The sequence below is a fragment of the Lepisosteus platostomus genome, chromosome 3, assembly GCF_059453375.1.
Source record: "Lepisosteus platostomus isolate fLepPlt1 chromosome 3, fLepPlt1.hap1, whole genome shotgun sequence".
In the NCBI taxonomy this organism is placed as follows: domain Eukaryota; kingdom Metazoa; phylum Chordata; class Actinopteri; order Semionotiformes; family Lepisosteidae; genus Lepisosteus; species Lepisosteus platostomus.
In genome coordinates, this window is record NC_142613.1 from 21,641,652 (window position 1) to 21,661,823 (window position 20,172).

At 35.9% G+C, this 20,172-nt stretch overlaps 1 protein-coding gene across 1 annotated transcript in view; it reads right to left on the reverse strand.

The window, feature by feature from the left end:
• Window positions 1–13,976: 13,976 nt before the first annotated feature.
• Window positions 13,977–20,172, reverse strand: part of LOC148674632 (exostosin-1-like) — a 416,854-nt gene continuing 410,658 nt past the window's right edge. Inside the window, exon 12 of the mRNA XM_088624945.1 lies at window positions 13,977–16,398. Within this exon, the coding sequence (XP_088481071.1) occupies window positions 16,213–16,398 (186 nt within the window). The 3' untranslated portion in view covers window positions 13,977–16,212. The remainder of the gene's footprint in view (window positions 16,399–20,172) is intronic.

Sequence of the window (20,172 nt, forward strand, 5' to 3'; positions counted from 1 at the left end):
CTGTCTACTGAAAGAGAATGGTTGCAATAGTGCTTCAACATCATTACATGTTTCTTATAATTCATTCCCAAACTCATTTAGGTTTGATTATAGCTTCAGGAAGTCTGTGTGTGGAAGGAATTATTAAGTTATGGAGGATGCCATGTCAGATCTGTTTCTGGTCACTGGCATTTTCCTTATGGAGTGGCAATTCTAAATGACTCACCATCTAGACAACTCTAACACTGGTCACATTGCATTTTGCAATATATTTTACAGACTTCAGTTGAATTAAAAAAATATCAAATGGCAACATCACAAGCAGCCTTCTGGTAAAAAGTGAAATCTATATTTAACATTTATTGAGAGTATTTTGTTGTTGAAAACATGGGGAATGTAGGAAGATTTAAACATGCTGCATACATTTTTGTGTCAACTTTGTTCTTATCATTATAACGTTAAGTCACCGGAACACCTTATAGAACATGTAAAGTAGGTCCAATACTCAACCTTAAGTATATGCTACGTTAATTTAAAATTCTAAGGAAGCAAGTGGTGTGCTGCACAATGCTGCAAACCCTTGTAATACAAATTCAGTCACAAAAGCTGCTGGTGTAAAAAAAGAGTGTTCTTAGTTGTAGGTAAGTTTAAGTCTTTTTAGAAGAAAAATGAAACATTATCACAATCAATAACTACAGGAAAGGTATAGATTAGAATAGACCTGAATAAAAGTAAAAATCAATTCCTTACATTGGCTACCCCTGGCAGTGCTTGTTTTACTCCAGTAGGCTGTGGAATTGTATCATGGAGCATTGAAGCTAAACATCAACTACATTGCCAGTAACAGACAAAAAAAACTTCACCAGCTTAAAAGTGACAAATTTAAAGAGACGGGCCATGATGAACAATATTTTAAGACTCTAATAAAAAGAAACTAAAGCCTATTGGCTTTTTATAACACAATTACACAGGAGAAACTGTATTCTGCCTCTCTGCGCACAGCCTCAACATTGAACTTACCATAACTAATTTCTGTAAAGGTGGAAGAAATATTGCACATAGCACTTACAATTATAACTCAATTTGAGTATATCAATTCCATAGCCTACTGAGGTCTTCTCTGCCATTACTTGAATGCTTATTATCATCTTTGGAGAAATACAGAAAACATATGAGTCAGGCACTTTTAACTGTTGACATTCCCACACAGAATGGGATAATTATGTGTGTAAAATTTCCAATATATCATATTATTGTTAATTATTGAAGGAGGCTGCCCACGAGACATGTATGTCTGATCAAGTGGATTTTACTCACTTTACCTGTGTCTTACTGTATCTGCTGCTTGCACAAGCTGTACTTGTAACAGACAAAACTCCTTAAGAATGAGCTGATCACGCAAAGCAAAGTCAGATGTTCTTTGAACTCTGTTGTTATATAGCCATATCTTGTCTTTAAGAACATTGTGTCATTTAAGTAAAACATATTATTCAAGAGAGAAGAAGTTGCTGAGATTGGTGAGAACTCTCTCCCACCTTGAGTTTCTGTTCTGTATAAGAACTGTATACTGTAAGGAAGCCTTCGAGTCTCACCTTTCAGATCTCTTTAGTCTGAATGTGCGCCTCCTGTATGCAAACATAAAGCTTCCTCTTTATCTCTCTCACATGGGTGTCCTTATTGGAGACACAACATTATGCATGTTAAACATCCTTTATATTATAATTTCATACAATCAATTTACATACAGTATATGCATGCACAGTAAGGTTCAAAAGCACAGAGGCAGGGGGAGAGAACAAATGTTCAATATAGTTCTTCAATTCATTAGTGTTTGTGTATGACTGTAAATGACCTTGGTAAACACTATTTAATTGAATACACAATAACTAATCAAAATATATTAATGAATGCTGTTGAAAAATTGACCTAAAAACTGACTGGTAAAAATCATTTATTTATAAATGGGTGAATAAAAAACAAATACTGGGTAGAGTACTAACATTTGACATGATGGTCCCAAAGCTGCTAGAAGGAAATGTATGGCACTAAAAAAACAATAAAAACTATTTGATATGAAAAAGGAACTGCTGATTACTACAATACAGTGCATATTAATTAATCTTCAGTTGTCTACTAGCAGGACTGCAAGTAATTCGTTATCCACACAAAGGTAGTCATCCCTTTGATGACCCACCCCCTCAGCTTTCCAATGGTGCTTACTGAGAAAAAGAGAAATTATGGATCTGCTATGTTTCTCAGATTCTGACAGCTCATATGCTTTAATGATTTAAAATACCATTGTGATACTCACCCGTAAAGACAAACTGCATTTATAAATGGATTGTTTTAAAGGATGATCTGAACAGTTTATGACAAACAAGCTAATCTCACCTGGCTGTTTTAAAGCACATCCATTACTAACTTTCCCTATATACAGTATAGCTCTTGCACACACCTCTTCTTGCATTTTCTATCATATCAATCCTGACTCTTCCTCCATCTCCACCTTTCTCTGAATGGGAGGGTTAAGCCTCCACGTCCTAATTTCCAAGCAGACAAAACTTAGTTTACACAATCAACATTTATAAAATATTTGATTCTTGGATGTCGTTATTTCTTGAGATCTGAAATGTAGAAAAGTCGATGACTTCCATCCTGCTCCAAATCATAATCATTCCCAATGTCATTTTGTGAAAGTATATATAAAGTATATACAGTATAGAGTACATCATACACTTTCTGCATTTCTCCCCTTGCCCTGTCTCCACTTCTGCATCTAACCTTTGTTAACTCCTCACTCTGTATGGGTGATCCAGCCTCCAGAGAGCTGGCCTGCAGCCTAGCATGTTAAGCCAATCTTACCATATGTAAATACTGTATAAACTTCATCAATTCTAATTCTAAAATTTAGTTCTTGGAGGTTGCCATTGCATGCGAAAGTGACTTTAACACATTTCTGAGATCTTAGACAGTCGTGGGAAGATACTGAACAAACAAGGATGTTTGTCCTGTCTTGAAGCAAGGCTTTACTCATTAGTTGAAAATAAAAGTCTTTAGATTAAGGTCTGCAAATTCCATTTCTATTTTTTTATTATGTGTACAGCATGTACATATACTGTACACCCAATAAAAGCAACCACAGTGAGACACATCAGAGGAAGACATCTCGGTGCTGCTTAAAATGTTTTCCGTAGAAACTTTGTTGTGTTGCATTCTTGCTGCTGGGCACAAATGATATCACATTATGACAGGAAACATGTGCTTCATACAGTCTCATTAACCTCAGGCACAGCATTATAGAACTTATGTCAATATAAAATACTGATGTTAAAAAAAGGTCATAGTTTGTACTGGCAAGAGTAAATGGGAATGGAATTCATTGTAATTGGTTGGCTGAAGAATGCAAAGAAGGATGCAGAAACATGTATGACTAATAAGTAGAGACTGGATGTCATGTGATATTTGAAGTGCTATGGCCTCATGGCTTTCATTCTAAGAGGAACAGTAACAACTATAAATCGATGTTTTTCATTATGATGTGAGGGCAGACTCGTGAAGTTAGTAGTGCTCACCTTAGCAAAGGTGGTAGTATTAACCAAAAATAGCGCCCTGTAATTATTTCTTTAATACAAAATATCTGTTATAATGGGAGTTGCAGATATTTTACTGGCAGTATTTTCCTTTTTTTAACAAATTCCAAGAGTAGGTCATTAAAAACACAACAATGAGGAACTAAGATAATGTCTATAAATAGGATTAGAAACATTCACCTGTGTACAGTACTGTATATAATTTGGTTATAAAAGCAGTATTCTTCTTGTTAAAATATTTGCAGCTCCTGCTTCTTCCGCTTTGAGAATCTACTTTGTTCTGAGGTTCCAGATTGTTGTAACTGACAGTTTTTCTGGAATGCTCACGTATTCACAAGAATAACAGTGTTCAAGAATGAAATGTATTGAAAATGTTTATTGAGTGCTTCGTCATAGTACAGTAAAATAGTAAAATTTAGCTTAACCTGTCCAGCTGAAGGCCAGCCTTTGGGCTGTAGGACGAGTAGGCTAGGATCACCATACTGTATGTATAGGTTACTGAGCTGCAAATGTACAGATGGGGTGGAAAAGGAACCCTTTACTTCATAACCAAATGCTGTGTTTTCCTTTGGTTAATGAGCATACAAACTGTAAACATCTTATTACTTGACAGTCATTTTACTCTCAGGTATTTAAAAACAACGATATTTAACTGGTTCACTAATGCAATTAAGTGAGATGCATTGTATCTGAGGAAAGGAAATGATGACATGTACAAAATTACAGAACAAGGGATACAAATTGTTTCACACTCTCTTCACAAAATAGGTTACAACATTAAAAACTAACACACTGCCTTATGAATAAAAGGAGATAATTTCTGCCAAAGACTAAATACTAGAAGGTGAGATGAACCAAATTAAATGCACTGGAAAGGACAGAATAAAAAAACAGTTTAAAAAAAAATCTTTACTCAAACTCTCTTTTACTAAAATGCAAAATGATATATTAGAGAGCCATTAGAAGTATAACAGTTTATCACACTTTAAACAAAAAAAAGCCATGACATAAAAGCATTAGTGTGGAAAACAGGGCATTCCATAATACACAGTTTCTTAAAGAAATGTATAAAACAAACATGTCTGAATACATTTCATTATTATTGCTGAAAAATTTAAAAGCCAGTAGAAAAACAAATTGAAAAAAAAATGTATAAAAATTCCCCTTTCAGGTGAAATCTCTGTGGGAAACCTAACATAAATAATAAAAAATACCTATTGTTAAACCTCTGCTTTAAGCATAATTGTTAATATTTAAATGTACAGTAAACCTTCCCTAAGCAAATCCTTACAGAAAAACAACAATTTCTCTGAAGGAGAGAAACATACTGTAGCTCACATTTTCGGTTAGCTGTTTTTGATTTTTCAAATCCTGACAGCAGTGCGAATAAGATGAGTGTCTCTGTTTCATTAGCATGAAAGATTTATTTGATACAAAAATATAGTTTCTGCTTAGGAGTGCAAATTTTATTCAGGACATCAAAATATATAATGATTCTGAATAAAAAATGGGTATCCATTCTATTGTAAGAAATAATTAAAATGGAAAAATATCTTGTAATAATACTACCAAGGTCATTAAGGTTAAAGAATTCCATTTTGCTTAAAACAAATAACTTGAAATATCAACCTAATAAATACAAAAAGGAAAACAAGTTAGGCTGTTTATTGAAAATTCAATGTTTTTTTCATGATGCTTTTTTGCAAACACTTTAGGAATTCCCTTATTCTTATTGAGACTGTATATTTCTAGTGTTCTTTAAAGACTCATTTTGTCTGCAGTGATAGTGGGTATCTCTAAATTACAGCCAGAGTACTGAGTGCCTTCTGTCTATTCTTTCAAGTGTCCTTCACTGGAGGGCAGGACCTAATTCATCACTCCATCTGCTTTCTCTGGATAAAGACATCTGCCAGGTGTACATGGCTTTGAGTGATTATTTTCAGATGTGGAACAAACATTTCAATCTCCTTCTTAGTTGGTGAAATGAATCTGAGGTCTCAGACCTTTCAGGATGTGACCACCATCTCTGTAAAACGAATGCAACATTTTTGAGATCAAGATGCATTGTGGCGCCATTCAAACTCTTCCCTGGTTTTTGTTTTAATCCATTTCAAATATTTGTAATGACTTGTTGTGGAACACAAAGCACACATTTGTTGAGATCTCCTTATTTCTTCTGAAAAAACCTCTTATTTATTTTTGGCCAATAAAAGCTGTATATGACAAGCATAAGCCCTTGCTATCCCCAAGGTGCTGACGTGACAACAATATTAATAATATATTATGTAACAAAGATTGCATCCAGACTGCTCACACCCTATCCCACTTGGTATTATTCCATACTTTTACTTTGTAATTGTATATCTTGAATTGCATGGACTCATGACAGATACAAGACATATTATTTACTTTTGGTGAAAGGATGTCATGCTATCAAGCAAATGAAAGAAGACCCAGTCTAGCCAGATCCTGTCGTGTTTCAATGATTTTTCTTATTCAAGGATGAAGAAATCCATTGCTACAAATGAGTACTGTAGCTGAAATGCAGAATGCACTCCAGCTGAGGTGAGCCCTCTTGGATGTATAATGAGTTCTGGGAATTTTGCACTTCGAAAATGCATAATCGGGAGGTATGAGAGGGCAAGCGAGAGAAATCTCTTGAGTGAACTCAAACAAGAGCAGTCTCTCCTGGCATTGACTCGGTGATGCAAACTTGTACTATTTCAATTCAGGTCCAATGCTTACTGAAGGATCCAAAACAGCTTTAATTCTTTCACTGGGGAGCTGTATGCTCTGGTCATGGCATGAATATGATCAGGCATTCCAACCTGTAGGAATCGTTTATCCTTTCCATAAAAAAAAGGAAGATACTTCTCTCAAATTTGAAATTTCACTCATCTCCTTTTTTAAAATAGAATAATATATCCCCTGACATTCTAAACATACCAGTCAGAAGAAAATGTTTAAAGGCAGAGAATAAAAAAGATTATTCATTGATCATTTGAGGTTCTTCCAGTTTTGGACTTTTTACATTAGAAAAATGTTGGTGGGGGAGAAATCAAAACCAAACATTTATATAAATAATTTTCTTCTTTGATAACTTGTCTTTATGGTAGGAAGACATATCAAACCCAAGTTTGATATCAAAACCTACTGTATATTAAACCCAAGACATCTCACTAGTTCAGGTAAAACTCCCTCTACACCTACAACTGTAAGGCCAAACATTACACCAACTCCATCATCAAGTTTGCCGATGACACCACAGATGTAGGTCTGATCACAGACAATGATGAGAGGGCCTACAGGGAGGAGGTCAATCTCCTTACAATGTGGTGTGAAGACAACAACCTCACCCTCAACATCAGCAAAACCAAGGAGCTGATAGTTGATTTCAGAAAACCGCAAAACCATCATGCCCCTATCCACATCAATGGGACTGAAGTGAAAAGGGTCAGTAATTTAAAATTCCTTGGCGTCCATAGCACTGAGGACCTCACATGGTCTATCAACGTCACTTGTCTGATTAAGAAAGCGCAACAGTGCCTGTACTTCCTAAGATGGTTGAGGAAGGCTAAGATATCTCCCCCAGATCCTCACTAACTTTTACAGATGCACTACAGAAAGCATATTGACAAGTTGCATTACAGTGTAGTATGGCAACTACAGTATTACTGACCGCAAAGCCCTACAGCTGGTGGCGAAAACTGCCCAGTCCGTCACTGGGGTTGCTCTCCCATTCACCCAGGACATCTATGACAGACGGTGCTTGAGAAAAGCTCTAAGCATCATCAAAGACCCACACACCCCTGCTACAGACTGTATGACCCTCTACCATATGGAAAACGGTACCGGAGCATTCGGGCCCGGACTACCAGACTCAGAGATAGTGTTTACCCCCGCACTATAAAACTATTAAACTCCCAGCCTCTCTCACCTATGATCTGAACCTTTACAGTGCCTTCTCTTTTTATCAAAACTCAGACACACATTGGAATCTACTGTACCTCTATCTCACACATCAAGAAGTTCACTCCTCATAATTTTCTATCCTTTATTTCATTCTGTTGATGTATGATTTTGACAACTGATGTTGTTTTGCACTTACCTGTTTTCTCTGTCTTTCTTTTCCTTATACAATTGTATCGTTGTTTTTTTGTACTACTTACCATCTGAGACCTAACTAAATAGCATTTTGTTATACGATATACCTGTGTATGAGTATAATAACATTAAACTTGAATAAATTTAAATGAAACTGAAGCAGACAATGATAATGTATTGCCAAATGCTATTACATCAAATAATTGTTTCATAAGACAATTAAAAAAAAACACCTTAATCCCAGCTGAAATCTAACAAATTACAGTCAATAAAATTCTATCAGTTCTCTACAGAGTGTTTCAGAATTTGGTTGTGTTGTATAATATAAGGAAAACAAAATAAACTTTTAAAAGTAACTAAATATATATAAGGTGAAAATCAACTTGCCAGGTTTGGAATTAAATTGGAAAATGTAGCAACATTTTACTGACAGGAGATCAAAACTACAGTCTCCGTGGATCTCCAATTCATGGTAACATGCTGATTGTGGTTATTGCCAGGAAAAAAAGATTCATAGCATTCTCCACTGGGGTCTTTATTAGAGCAATGACAAAGCACAGACATAACACTACACAGAGATGTCAGGTACTGTATAACATTACTTCAGTCAAGAAATATTATTGATCATGGTGAATCTTGTTGTACAGTATGTAGAATATTGTAGTTTTATACTTATTTATTGTAATAGCCAATAGTCTGTGGTTGGTAATTAGCAGTGGAGTTTGATAAAACAATGTATTATACAGTATAGTGCTTGAAATATACCAATGGTCCTAATTTCATAGTAGTTTCACTAATATTTCAGAACCTTTTCAACATTTAATGGTAAATAATAAACTGATTCACAAACATGTATCCCAATGAAGATTTTGTAGATATAAAAACTATCTTTGTGTTTTTGTAACAAAGTAGACATTTAAAAAAAGAACATGTTCCAATATGTTTAAAGTGAGTAAAAACTGCTATCTGTGATTGTGTTATACTGACCTTAATTTACTGTAGTATGTATGTTTAGCATGCATGTCACAGAAATACCAGTCTGGTACAAAAACTTGGAAGAGAGCTGGAGTCTGCAGACAATGCCTAACCAAAAAGTATTTTGCAATCGAGCAATAAAATGTGATTGCTTTTTAAACAGAACAAGAGGGCACCTTGTTAACCCTGAGTAGTAAAAATGCCAAACTTCTTTAACCTTGAAAAGAAATATCCTTCATCTGTCTTCTTGTTGTGTGCCCCTTCAAGGCTTCAACGCACTGCTCAAGAATATGAGTACAATCTAAATCATAAGGTTTTTGTTTTTGACATTAAGTGGTGTTAAAGGACAATAATTTTTACCTAACCAAAGAGGTCTAAAAGAAAATTACCCATGCTTTTGGTGTATCAGTGTTTTTTCTTTGTATGAACTTCATTGAATGAAGCCTGATGTGCATTTTTTTAGAAGAGATGGTTGATTATCACATTGGTGTTAAATTAATGTTATCTGGAAAGTGACAAATTTCATAAACTAAAACTTTACTATTCAATAAATATTTCTGACATCTTATAGATGAGTCAGGCAAAACGTACAAGGATGACATTAAGAACAGCTTGGTCACTGGAGTAAGCCATTAAATGAAATGTATTCAAGAAAAGAACATTACATAAATACAGTAAGAGCAAGTAAATGCAAAAATACTAATTATTGAGCTTTTAATTTTGGATATGCAGTCTCAAGTCTTGTGTATATTGTTTTTTATTCAAAATGAACTGCCTTAAATCCAATTAAACCTTTTATTTAGCTATTTTTGCATTAGCAAACTTCAAACCTAAATTACAAAATGACTAAATATTGTCCTCGCTCTCTTACTGCTGGATGCAAGAAGCCTCTGTTGTTAATTGGCCATAATTTAAAATTACTATAGTTTAATCTCAGGTTTAGTTGCTTGAAGGATATCTACTGACTCAGATGGGATAGTCCTTTTCCATACATTGGACTGATCAAATGATGCAAAAGTGTCTCTTTCTATTTTCCTGTGATGAGGGTTATAGAGGTCATTAAAGATGCAATTTCACATCAATAGCTCCAAGCTAGAGTTTAGAACAAATGGATGCACCAGCAGGACATAGATGATAATACGACCAACAACCAGCAGTTTAATATTTAAAACAGGTTAAAAGGCCATCTATTATTTAACTGAAAAAATGCCATGGCAGCCATCTTCTACAGTACAGTATCACGATCTGTTGAGTGGTTCTGAGTTAAAGTGGGTTTTTGTGCTCCAAAAAGAACCATAAGCATTCAAATAGAGATAAGAATTGGGACCCAGCCGAAAAGCAGTCGCATTAAAATACAAAATACCACCAACAATAAAGCCATGAAACAGTGAAATATAATTAATAATTTTTGCCTGATTAATAACAGCTCATAAAAAAAAACATGTGATGTTTTTTCACGTGCAGATGTCCTACAGTTTCAATTGTGGTTTTCACTCATTTAGAGGCTACATTGGAAAAAAGCTCCAGATCTTCTGGGGCCTTTCTCTATATTAAATAAACAGAATGGGCAGTTTGTCCACAGGGAATTTGAATATTTTAAAGCCATATTCATATTAAAATATAGAGACTGTTCATCATGTGATAATTGTCTATGTCAAAACACCAATTTAAAGACACATTGCCAATATGCCAGATAAAATCATCAATGCAGTTCAAATATGCTTTTTTTGCGGACCTTGAATTGCTCGGATGCAAAATTACACAAGGCTAAGTCTTTCCCAGTATTGCAGTGGGGTTATAAACCTATCTCTGTGTATACACTTTCTTAACAACATGGTCCACCAGTGATGTTTGTTGTATGTACTGTATGTATTAGTTGTTGGGAAATAAAGAAGGTAGCGTAAAATTGTTTGCTGAAAATTGAAATGATTCTATAATAGGAAACATTTGTGTGAGTTAAAAAAAACTGTTATGTATAACAGTAATTTCAATTGTACTGTATCTTTACTGATTATTTGAAAGTAAAGATCTCCAGGATATCCATTTGTGTATCATAACACAATGAGAGCAAGAGATGTACTGTAGAGGGCAGATGCATTCTCAGACATTCAAACAGGGAGTTGCGGTCAGCATGCGTAGGTTGCAAAGGAACAGATTCATTCCATGCTGAAAGGTATCTTCTAGAAGAGTGAAAGGTAAGAAATCTTTCAGCATGGAATTAACTATTTGTTCCAGATGCATTTATAGCTAATGGAAATGGAGATGAGGCTAGGAACTACAAAGTCCAGAATCCTTTCTACCATAACCCTCCCCAACAGATTTAGATTTTATTTTCTTACCTTAAAAAAGTATTTAGGAACTGTGACACTCCCTATATTAAACTGGGGAAAATATGCAAAAAATAAAGATGAAGCCCCAAAAATAAACGAGGAAAGAAAAATAAATGAGGACAGAGACCCAAAACATTATATTTCACTGGGGCTGTAGTATGACTCTTTTAAAGAGTAAAAATGATAAATGATGATGACACTAAGAATGATAAACATCTTATATTACTATAACAAAGAGGAATGCTATGGCTTCTTTCAGGAAAAGTCAAATCTATCTCAGTACAAAAGTTAAATTCACAACCAATCATAAATTCCGTAATTTTGTGATTGGAAAAGAAGATTGAAGTATTTGCACTGTTAATACTGTGCTGGTATTCAGAGTAAAATGTGGCATTACCTTTTTCTTTACACCATAAAAATGCACCTGGTTTCTCTGAATTTCATAATGTACTCTGTTTTTAAATTCAAGTAACTTTCAATTCTCTAGCAATTGTCTTTTTTCTAATTATGGTTATTATTAAGAATAGCTGTGTTAAACATCTGTTGAAACTTCTTAATAAAAATACACAAAATGTTATTAATACACATTATACAATTCTTGGGCTGTAGGTATTATTCACTTCACTGTTATGTATAAGTACTGTATGTTTAAGTGCTGTTAATGTAAACAGCACAGCACTATACATACTGAAAATGTGATGTTTATAACCATTTTACTTCATTTCATCCATGTAAAACCAATGAGACATATTATATTGTTGGAACTTTAGGTATTTTTAGGAAGAACTACAATTAGACACAAAACCTCATGGATGTCTGTGGTAGTATGTATGGAAGCCCGTTTCCGCCAGGGAGTAAAAAAAACGCGCTATGGTATCTCAGAATTGCGACTTAGTAACTCAGAAGTCCAACTTAGCATCTCAGAATTCCGACTTAGTAAGTCAGAATTCCGACTTAGTATCTCAGAATTGCGACTTAGCAACTCACAATTCCGACTTAGTATCTCAGAATTGCGACTTAGCAACTCACAATTCCGACTTAGCAACTCAGAATTCCGACTTAGTATCTCAGAATTGCGACTTACTGTAGCAACTCAGAATTCCGACTTAGTATCTCAGAATTGCGACTTAGTAAGTCAGAATTCCGACTTAGTAAGTCAGAATTCCGACTTAGTATCTCAGAATTGCGACTTAGCAACTCACAATTCCGACTTAGTATCTCAGAATTGCGACTTAGTAGGTCAGAATTCCAACTTAGTATCTCAGAATTCTGACTTAGTAAGTCAGAATTCCATCTTAGTACCTCAGAATTGCGACAGCAACTCAGAATTCTTACTTAGTATCTCAGATTTGAGACTTAGTAACTCAGAATTCCGACTTAGTAACTCAGAATTTCGACTTCGAAATAGCCATATTTCATTGTCTGTCCTTTTGTTATTGTAACGGATTCGGGTTTAAGGGCTTGTGCCCTCGCCGCTCCCACCCTAGTTCGTGCCTCGCTGCACTGGCTCGAACCTGAGTCTTGTCAGCTGATCTAAAGAAGACCTTCTTTTTTAAGTAAAAAAGGACATACAATGGAAATACGTAAAAAGTATGTTTCAGCTTTTATAATTGTGAATTCCTCTGGATGTGAAGTGCCTATTTCTGTATCTTATTTCATATTGTGTCTCCGTAAATAAAAACTATTTTTAAAAAGCCCACCGTGCACTATTCCATCCGGGTACTATGGAAGCCTCACTGGTGGAAATGGGATTCTATAACAATTAGTGTAATTAATTTGATTTTTATCAGGGCACTGTACAAGACAAGTCTTCAGGCTTATAGATCCCATGATCCTGTACAATTCATGAAAATAGTGTAACGGAACGGCCGACATACAGTACATACAGATCTGGTTGCAGTGTGGTGACGGCACCGCCCTCCCCTGCGCATAACAGGGATGCTGGCCGCCGGGGTTAAAGAAAGTGTTCTTTAGCTCAGCTGGCAAGACCTGGGTTCGAGCCAATGCAGTGAGGCACGAACAAGGGTGTGAGCGGCGAGGGCACATGCCCTAGAACCCGAATCCGTTACAATAACAAAAGGACAGACAATTAAATATGGCTATTTCGAAGTCGCAAATGTGAGTTACTAAGTCGCAATTCTGAGTTGCTAAGTCGCAATTCTGAGATACTAAGTCGGAATTCTGACTTACTAAGTCACAATTCTGAGATACTAAGTCGGAATTCTGAGTTACTAAGTCGGAATTCTGCGATACCATAGCGCGTTTTTTTTTTTACTCCCTGGCGGAAACGGGCTTCCATACATTACCGCATTGTCTCAAGATTAAAAAACAATACAAAAAGGCATGGTTGTTAATAGAACACAGAAGCAACTGTATGTGTATATAAAATTAAGTTTAATGTTTTGTATTGTTTTGTATTGAAATAAGAAGGCTTTAAAATTATTTTTTCTGTTTTCTGCATTTTCTGTATGTGGAAGATCACAGTGATAACTGTACTCTCACAAGTTGTGGAATAACAGGGTAGCTATCAGTGGATTTAACTCCTGTCTAAAACTACCTGTCTCATTTAGTCAATTGGTGTCACATTTTTAAATTACCTAATAAACATTTTTTAACTGAACGTAAAACATTAATTAAAAAATACATTTTTTTTACTGTTACATAAAATTAAAATAAAGTTTCTTGAGTACACTCAAAACATTGAGAATGGTCCACAGTATATTTACTATAAAATGTGTAACTCTTTTTTTAGGACTTAAAAGGTATTAATTGTCATACAGTACATTTGGTGTACTTGAAAACCTCAATAATTAACCTAAACTGAAATGTTCAGAAGAAGATTTTGAAAGAAATAAAGTGATTCACTTTTTCTTATTCTCTTGAGGAAAGGAAATGCTAGACGAGTCTCCTTTGTTGTGTGGAGTTTGTACAATTACTGTAATGTCTAAAGCACAAGCAATAAAAACTACCTGACAATACCATGATAACATCAGCATGGTGAAGTGAAGACAAACCTTTAATGTTCAGAGAAAGTCACTGTAACAAGGAGCTGTTTTTCAGAAATCCCTTTACATCGTCACAAACGCTAAATAAGCAAGGTTCCCAAGTTGCTGCCTCTAACTTTTAACTGTTGGTTTTCTATGCCTTTCTCTTCAACAGATGACTTACAACAGAATATCTCTAATTTCTCAAAATACAAATAAATTCATAAAAGTCTGATTAACAAAAATATTTTTTTACATAAATCTCTTTCATTAACTGTTATTCAGGAGAGGTGTGGGCAATCAGAGACACTGCACAAGAAACACTGTGACGGTCAGCAAGCATGGCTATTATCTTACTAAATTAACTGGCTCAAGTCTGTCAATCACCAGTCCTCAAAGTGTCCCAGGGATGTTGTTCCACCTGAGCTCTTACTTAATTGAGCTCATTATTTGTTTAGTTTAACACACTTGTGATTTTTCTCAGGTTTCAGCCCAATAAAGACTACTTTCTTACACGGTTCTTAGACACCATCATTTTAATAGTGTACTGTATCTTTTAGTCATTAACTGCAGAGTAATCATGTGTAATTAATGTATGCAAACTGCTTAATGTAATAACTACAAACATAGGTGGAGCAAAAGAAGAATATGATTGTGATATCCTGGTGTTTCATTCGTTTGACTTGTAATCCATGGCACCAAACAGTATAAAATGAAAACAATTATGTTTTCCTTAAAAATCACATTTCAGGAGGTTCATACTGTTACAGTATGTGAATGCATTATGTGACTTCACATAAGAACATATTTTTCTTTTATTTAAAACGCAGATAAAACATATATCAACATATTGTATTGGATATACAAAGGCCCCTTTAAATATTGAAAAAAGAGACCCACTGACTTGTCTCCCATGTTTTTGGGGAATTGTCTTCAGTTACTACTGTAACTACTACCATTTAGGTTTTAACTGCTTCAGAAATGAGGTAAAGTTAGGTTTTTGGAAATTAATCTGCTGAGCATGTGCAATTGAGTAACATTTATGATTCAGGTATCTGATACAGTGAATTTGTCAGGACATCACCAATTGGTAACTTAACAAGAAATGTTAAGATAGCTTATCGGGGTGCAATCATTTGTTTATAAAAGGTTGAGGAATATCTGACAAGTAAGCAATACACATAAAACAGAATATTGCAAAACCAATAAACCAATAACCAATAAAACAAAATAATAAAAAAACAGTTCAAATATCAATTGATGAGCATAAATAAGTAAGAGAGAAGATGGAACAAACCCAAAGCACAAGTGGATCCTAAATGCCAGATGAAAAACCTTTTGTTTATACATTTCCACTAAATTTAAGCTAATAATTAATGTTGTTCACTTTAAAAGAACAACAATTTTGTGTCCAGCAAAGTTTTACAAGATTTTACAGTTAAGTATGACCCCTTGTATAGATTTAGTTTAGATATTATCACCCTTGTTTTGGAGGTTCTACACTGTGTAAATGTATTGTGGACAAAGACAAAAACAACAAAAAAGGTTATTTGTATCACATTCTTCCCATAATCCTAGAAACGTATTTTTGTTACACTGACTCATCAGTCACAGAGAAACAATTAGTGATCACAGTTTTGAGCCAGAAAAACTACGTACCCACCACCTTAACATGTTTATCAGGAGCTGTTTTTGGCAATAAACGTAAAGCATAAAGGAAAGTAGAGCAGCCAAAAATGAATTTCTCATTTGGAAGCCCCAGTAATGAAACCATATAAAAGCAACAGATACAATGCTGAAGTACTTCTTTTCCAGGTCTTATCGATTCTTCCATTGCATTCTTCTGTTTTTACTCCATACTTCTGCAAGAAAATGGAAGGATGCTTTGAAGGCATCAGTGACGAGATCTTTGCTTTTGCCTTCAAGATGTAACAAGTAATATCCAAATGGATAGGCTGATAATCACAGCAATCTGTTCAATGTTAATGATCATGATTAATCTACCACAATTCCTTGGAATCCAACTCACAGGTACCACACATTGTACAATGTTTCCTGGATAATCAGTACCCAGACCACAATTATTAGAAAATGGTCAGTTGTTGCATATTTGTAATAAACTATAATATACAGGTCAAGTAAGAGTAGATCATGATAGTTGAGGCAACCAAGAAACATTTCAAACTCTACTAAAAAATGGGCTGATCTTTCATTTGTATCCCAGCATTAAAACAAATCCATTCCCTCCTTCTAAAGCTTCTCAATGTCCCTGTACTTCTTTCTCAGGATGGACACCTGGTCCTTGAACAGCACAGGATCCAATCTCATTTGTGAGTGCAACAAGGGCATGAACCCGAACCAGCTGCTGAAGGAGTTCATGCAGGCCTGCCGCTGGGCAAAGTGGTCAGGATCAGCCCAGCGTGACGTCTTGGAGCCCTGAAGACAAACCCAGAGGACAGAGTTGAGACACATGTGCTGACATGAGAGATGCACTAATGAAGGTTTGCTTACTATAGAGAATGTGAAACCTTTTATGTTTACTCTAAAATGATACAGTATGCTGTTGTTGTAACTACAACTTCTAGGTAACCAGCTTTTTGTTTTTGTGACAAATTAAAATTAAATCACATGCAATCTGATGAATTTCATGTAAGTAAAAAACGTAAATAATATTAAAATAGCCCAAGTATCAATTTGCAATTGAATAAACACTTGTTTCAGAACTAATAGCTTAATTTAAACTGAAAAGAGTTTTCCCACCAGTCAAATTCTTTGTTTCACTGGCAGCTTTTCAAATAACAAAGAACAACACAGTACAGTTTATTTCTTTTGAAATTGACCCTACCCCACATATGTATAGTCTTTAAAGCCCTGCTACTAAAGGTAATGCAGATATTGCTACAGGGAATGTGTAATGTAATAATACAAGACAAGAAGAAAAGATGAAGGTAGACTCTTAAAGTGGCTTTGACAATTAAGACATTAATCAACACACTGATGTATAGACTCATCAGTTTGCCCCTGGCCCAACCATCGATCAGGCCAGATGCATGTCACAGAACTGCCCGAGCTACTGCTATCAGAATTAATCTCTTCTTTAGGGATGAATTAATCTCTTCATCCCTAAACCAGATTAAGATGGTTTTTATTCTAAGAGTCTTTAATAGGCTATATGATGAACTTCTTGTACATTTATGCTGCATGTTGGTAGGAGAAACTGTGGGGTCACATACATATCATACTGAAATCGTACCGAAAAGAATATAAAGGCTTGTGAAAAAAGGTCAAACAATTTTATTTATAATTCAGTGAAAAGTAAACCACTGATAATGTCTATATTATCATTCATTTTAAAGTTAAAACACAATTAGATCTTAAGAAAGTCTTATTAAAAGATTAGGAGGACTTGATTGAACATATGATATAGAGTATTGTATTTGGATTATTCAGTTAACAAATGATCCAAAAGTCCTATCCGAATAATAAATAAATAAACATATGTATACAGTATGAATAATAATAATAATAATAATAATAATAATAATTGCTTAAACTTATATAGCGCTTTCCTGGACACTCCACTCAAAGCGCTTTACAGGTAATGGGGACTCCCCTCCACCACCACCAATGTGCAGCATCCACCTGGATGATGCGACAGCAGCCATAGTGCACCAGAACGCTCACCACACATCAGCTATCAGTGGGGAGGAGAGCAGAGTAATGAAGCCAATTCATAGATGGGGATTATTAGGAGGCCATGATTGGTAAGGGCCAATGGGAATTTTTGGCCAGGACACCGGGGTTACACCCCTACTCTTTTCGAGAAGCACCCTGGGATTTTTAATGACCACAGAGAGTCAGGACCTCGGTTTTACGTCTCATCCGAAGGACGGTGCCTGTTTACAGTATAGTGTCCCCGTCACTATACTGGGGCATTAGGACCCACATGGACCGCAGGGTGAGCGCCCCCTGCTGGCCCCACTAACACCTCTTCCAGCAGCAACCTTAGTTTTTCCCAGGAAGTCTCTCATCCAGGTACTGACCAGGCTCACACCTGCTTAGCTTCAGTGGGTTGCCAGTTGTGAGTTGCAGGGTGATATGGCTGCTGGCTATAAATATGAATAAATATGTAAACATGTACATTAAGTAGCTGGTGGCACCTTCTTAAGTAGCAAAGACCTCAACGAGACATTTTGTGCAACTGTTTATTAACTCTTAAAGTTTATTAACTGTTTATCTCACATCAGCTTTTACGACGTTTGGTCGTTACTTCCACATAGAACTGGATGATTTTCCAGGTTGCTCTTGAGGAGATCTAGGCAGGATGACTGGTCCTGATTAGGATCACCATAGTCTTGAATAGTGTTAATATTCACTGACAGTGAATGAATTGGACTCCAAATGTTCCGAACTAAATGTTTCAAATTCCTCAGCAAACAGGGCTCTGGCACCCAAGTCCTCAACAACAAACCAGGCAACAGAAAATTAGCTGGAATTACTCAACCCCTCTTATGGTGGATGAAGGTGGCAGCAGAATGAAACCTCCAATTACTATTGCCATTTGGATCAAGGTAACGTGTTGTGAAGATTTGTGTAGAAGCTGGTGAATCAATGGTTTCTCTACAATAAAGAAAGTTGTGCATGGACATCTTCCAGCCCCAACGTACAATCATTACAGGTTTTCTCCTAAATTATCCTTTCTTGGAATGATGCTCCTGTTGTCCTGCTGAAGATGTTCTCATTGACCCTCCCAATGCAGGGTCAGAATCTCAAGAGGCACAGTGGAAATGGTTTTTACAGCCTGTCAAATTTAGGACAGATGTTGGGTACATCATCGACCTCCCTACTTAGCATTTTCTGACTTGACAAAGGCCTTTTAGGTCCAAACAGGAGTCACAGAAAGGTGTGTCATTGACCTTAAACTATTTTCAGCATATTGGAGAGCCATATTAAATTTCATAACAGCCTGCTGAAGTGTAGCTGACTTACCAGATGTGTAAATAATTTTCATTTTCAATTATAAAAAATGAAAACTAACTGAACATGAGTCATTAAATTCCAGTAACCTGATGATGATGTATGTGGCATAACAAAAATTGTATTCTGTATTGGTCTTTCTAGTCAACTTTAGGTTAATAAAAGACAACTATTCTCAATCATGAGGGATTGCCAACAAATGAAGGCTCACACACCCCTCAGAAATGTCTCACCTTAATATCCACACAGGTTAGGAGACTTTAGAAAGTTTAAATGACCTGAATTAACTCAGATATAAACCAATGAACAGTGTGAAACAATATTCAAGAGGAATATAGAGTAACTAAGAGAGAATCATTCCAAGAAAGGACATTGTCACGATTGTAGTCCCTCCCCCTTAAGGGTGCTCTGGCTCTTTCACTTCGGACCTGATTTTGTGCACCTGCCCCTTGTTCCAGCCTCCTTCCAGCCCCCCTTAAAAGCCAGACACTGACATTATTCCTTGCTCAGCTCTGGTTTCCATACCAGGCGAGTCCGGGACCTGTAAGCGCCTGGCCCCGTTATGCTTTTAAGTTCCTGTATTTGTTCCCATTCCCGTGCCGGTTCCTGTTTTTAATCGTCTGTCTAGGATGGACCGTGACTCGGTTCCTGTTTTTATCCTGTTTGTCTTGGATGGACCGCCCGGCTTTGGACTTTCGCTCCATCGTGGATTCCCCTTTTGATTCCTCTCTGGATTGTTCGCCTTGGCCACACCTCCCCCGACCACCAGCACACCAAGGACACGCCCCCTGTTTTCATCCCCGTATCCTGCATGCCATTTTCCCTTGTGTTTCTCACTCAACCCAGGATCGTGTCGTCTGCATAGGGTCCGGAAAGAACGCTTTCGTTACAGACATAAAACATGTTTGTGCACATATCCACAACACACCCTCTCAATAAATGACAAGTCTGTAAAAAAGGGTACATTTAACAAGGGGAATCTTAAGGAAGTTCATAAGAAAAAGATTAAAAAATATATATTTTAAATAAACGTGTATAAAAAGATGTCCAAAATTGAATGAGGTAACAGGTTGTTTGAAAGACTAAACATTAAAGAATGGTTGGCAGGAAATTGAAAAAGAAGACTGCTAGTGACTTATAAATGCAATGGAAATGATTATGTTTTGATAAGAATAATGTTCCACATTATGGGCAACATACTAAAACAGAATGACTGAAGGACAAACTGTACAG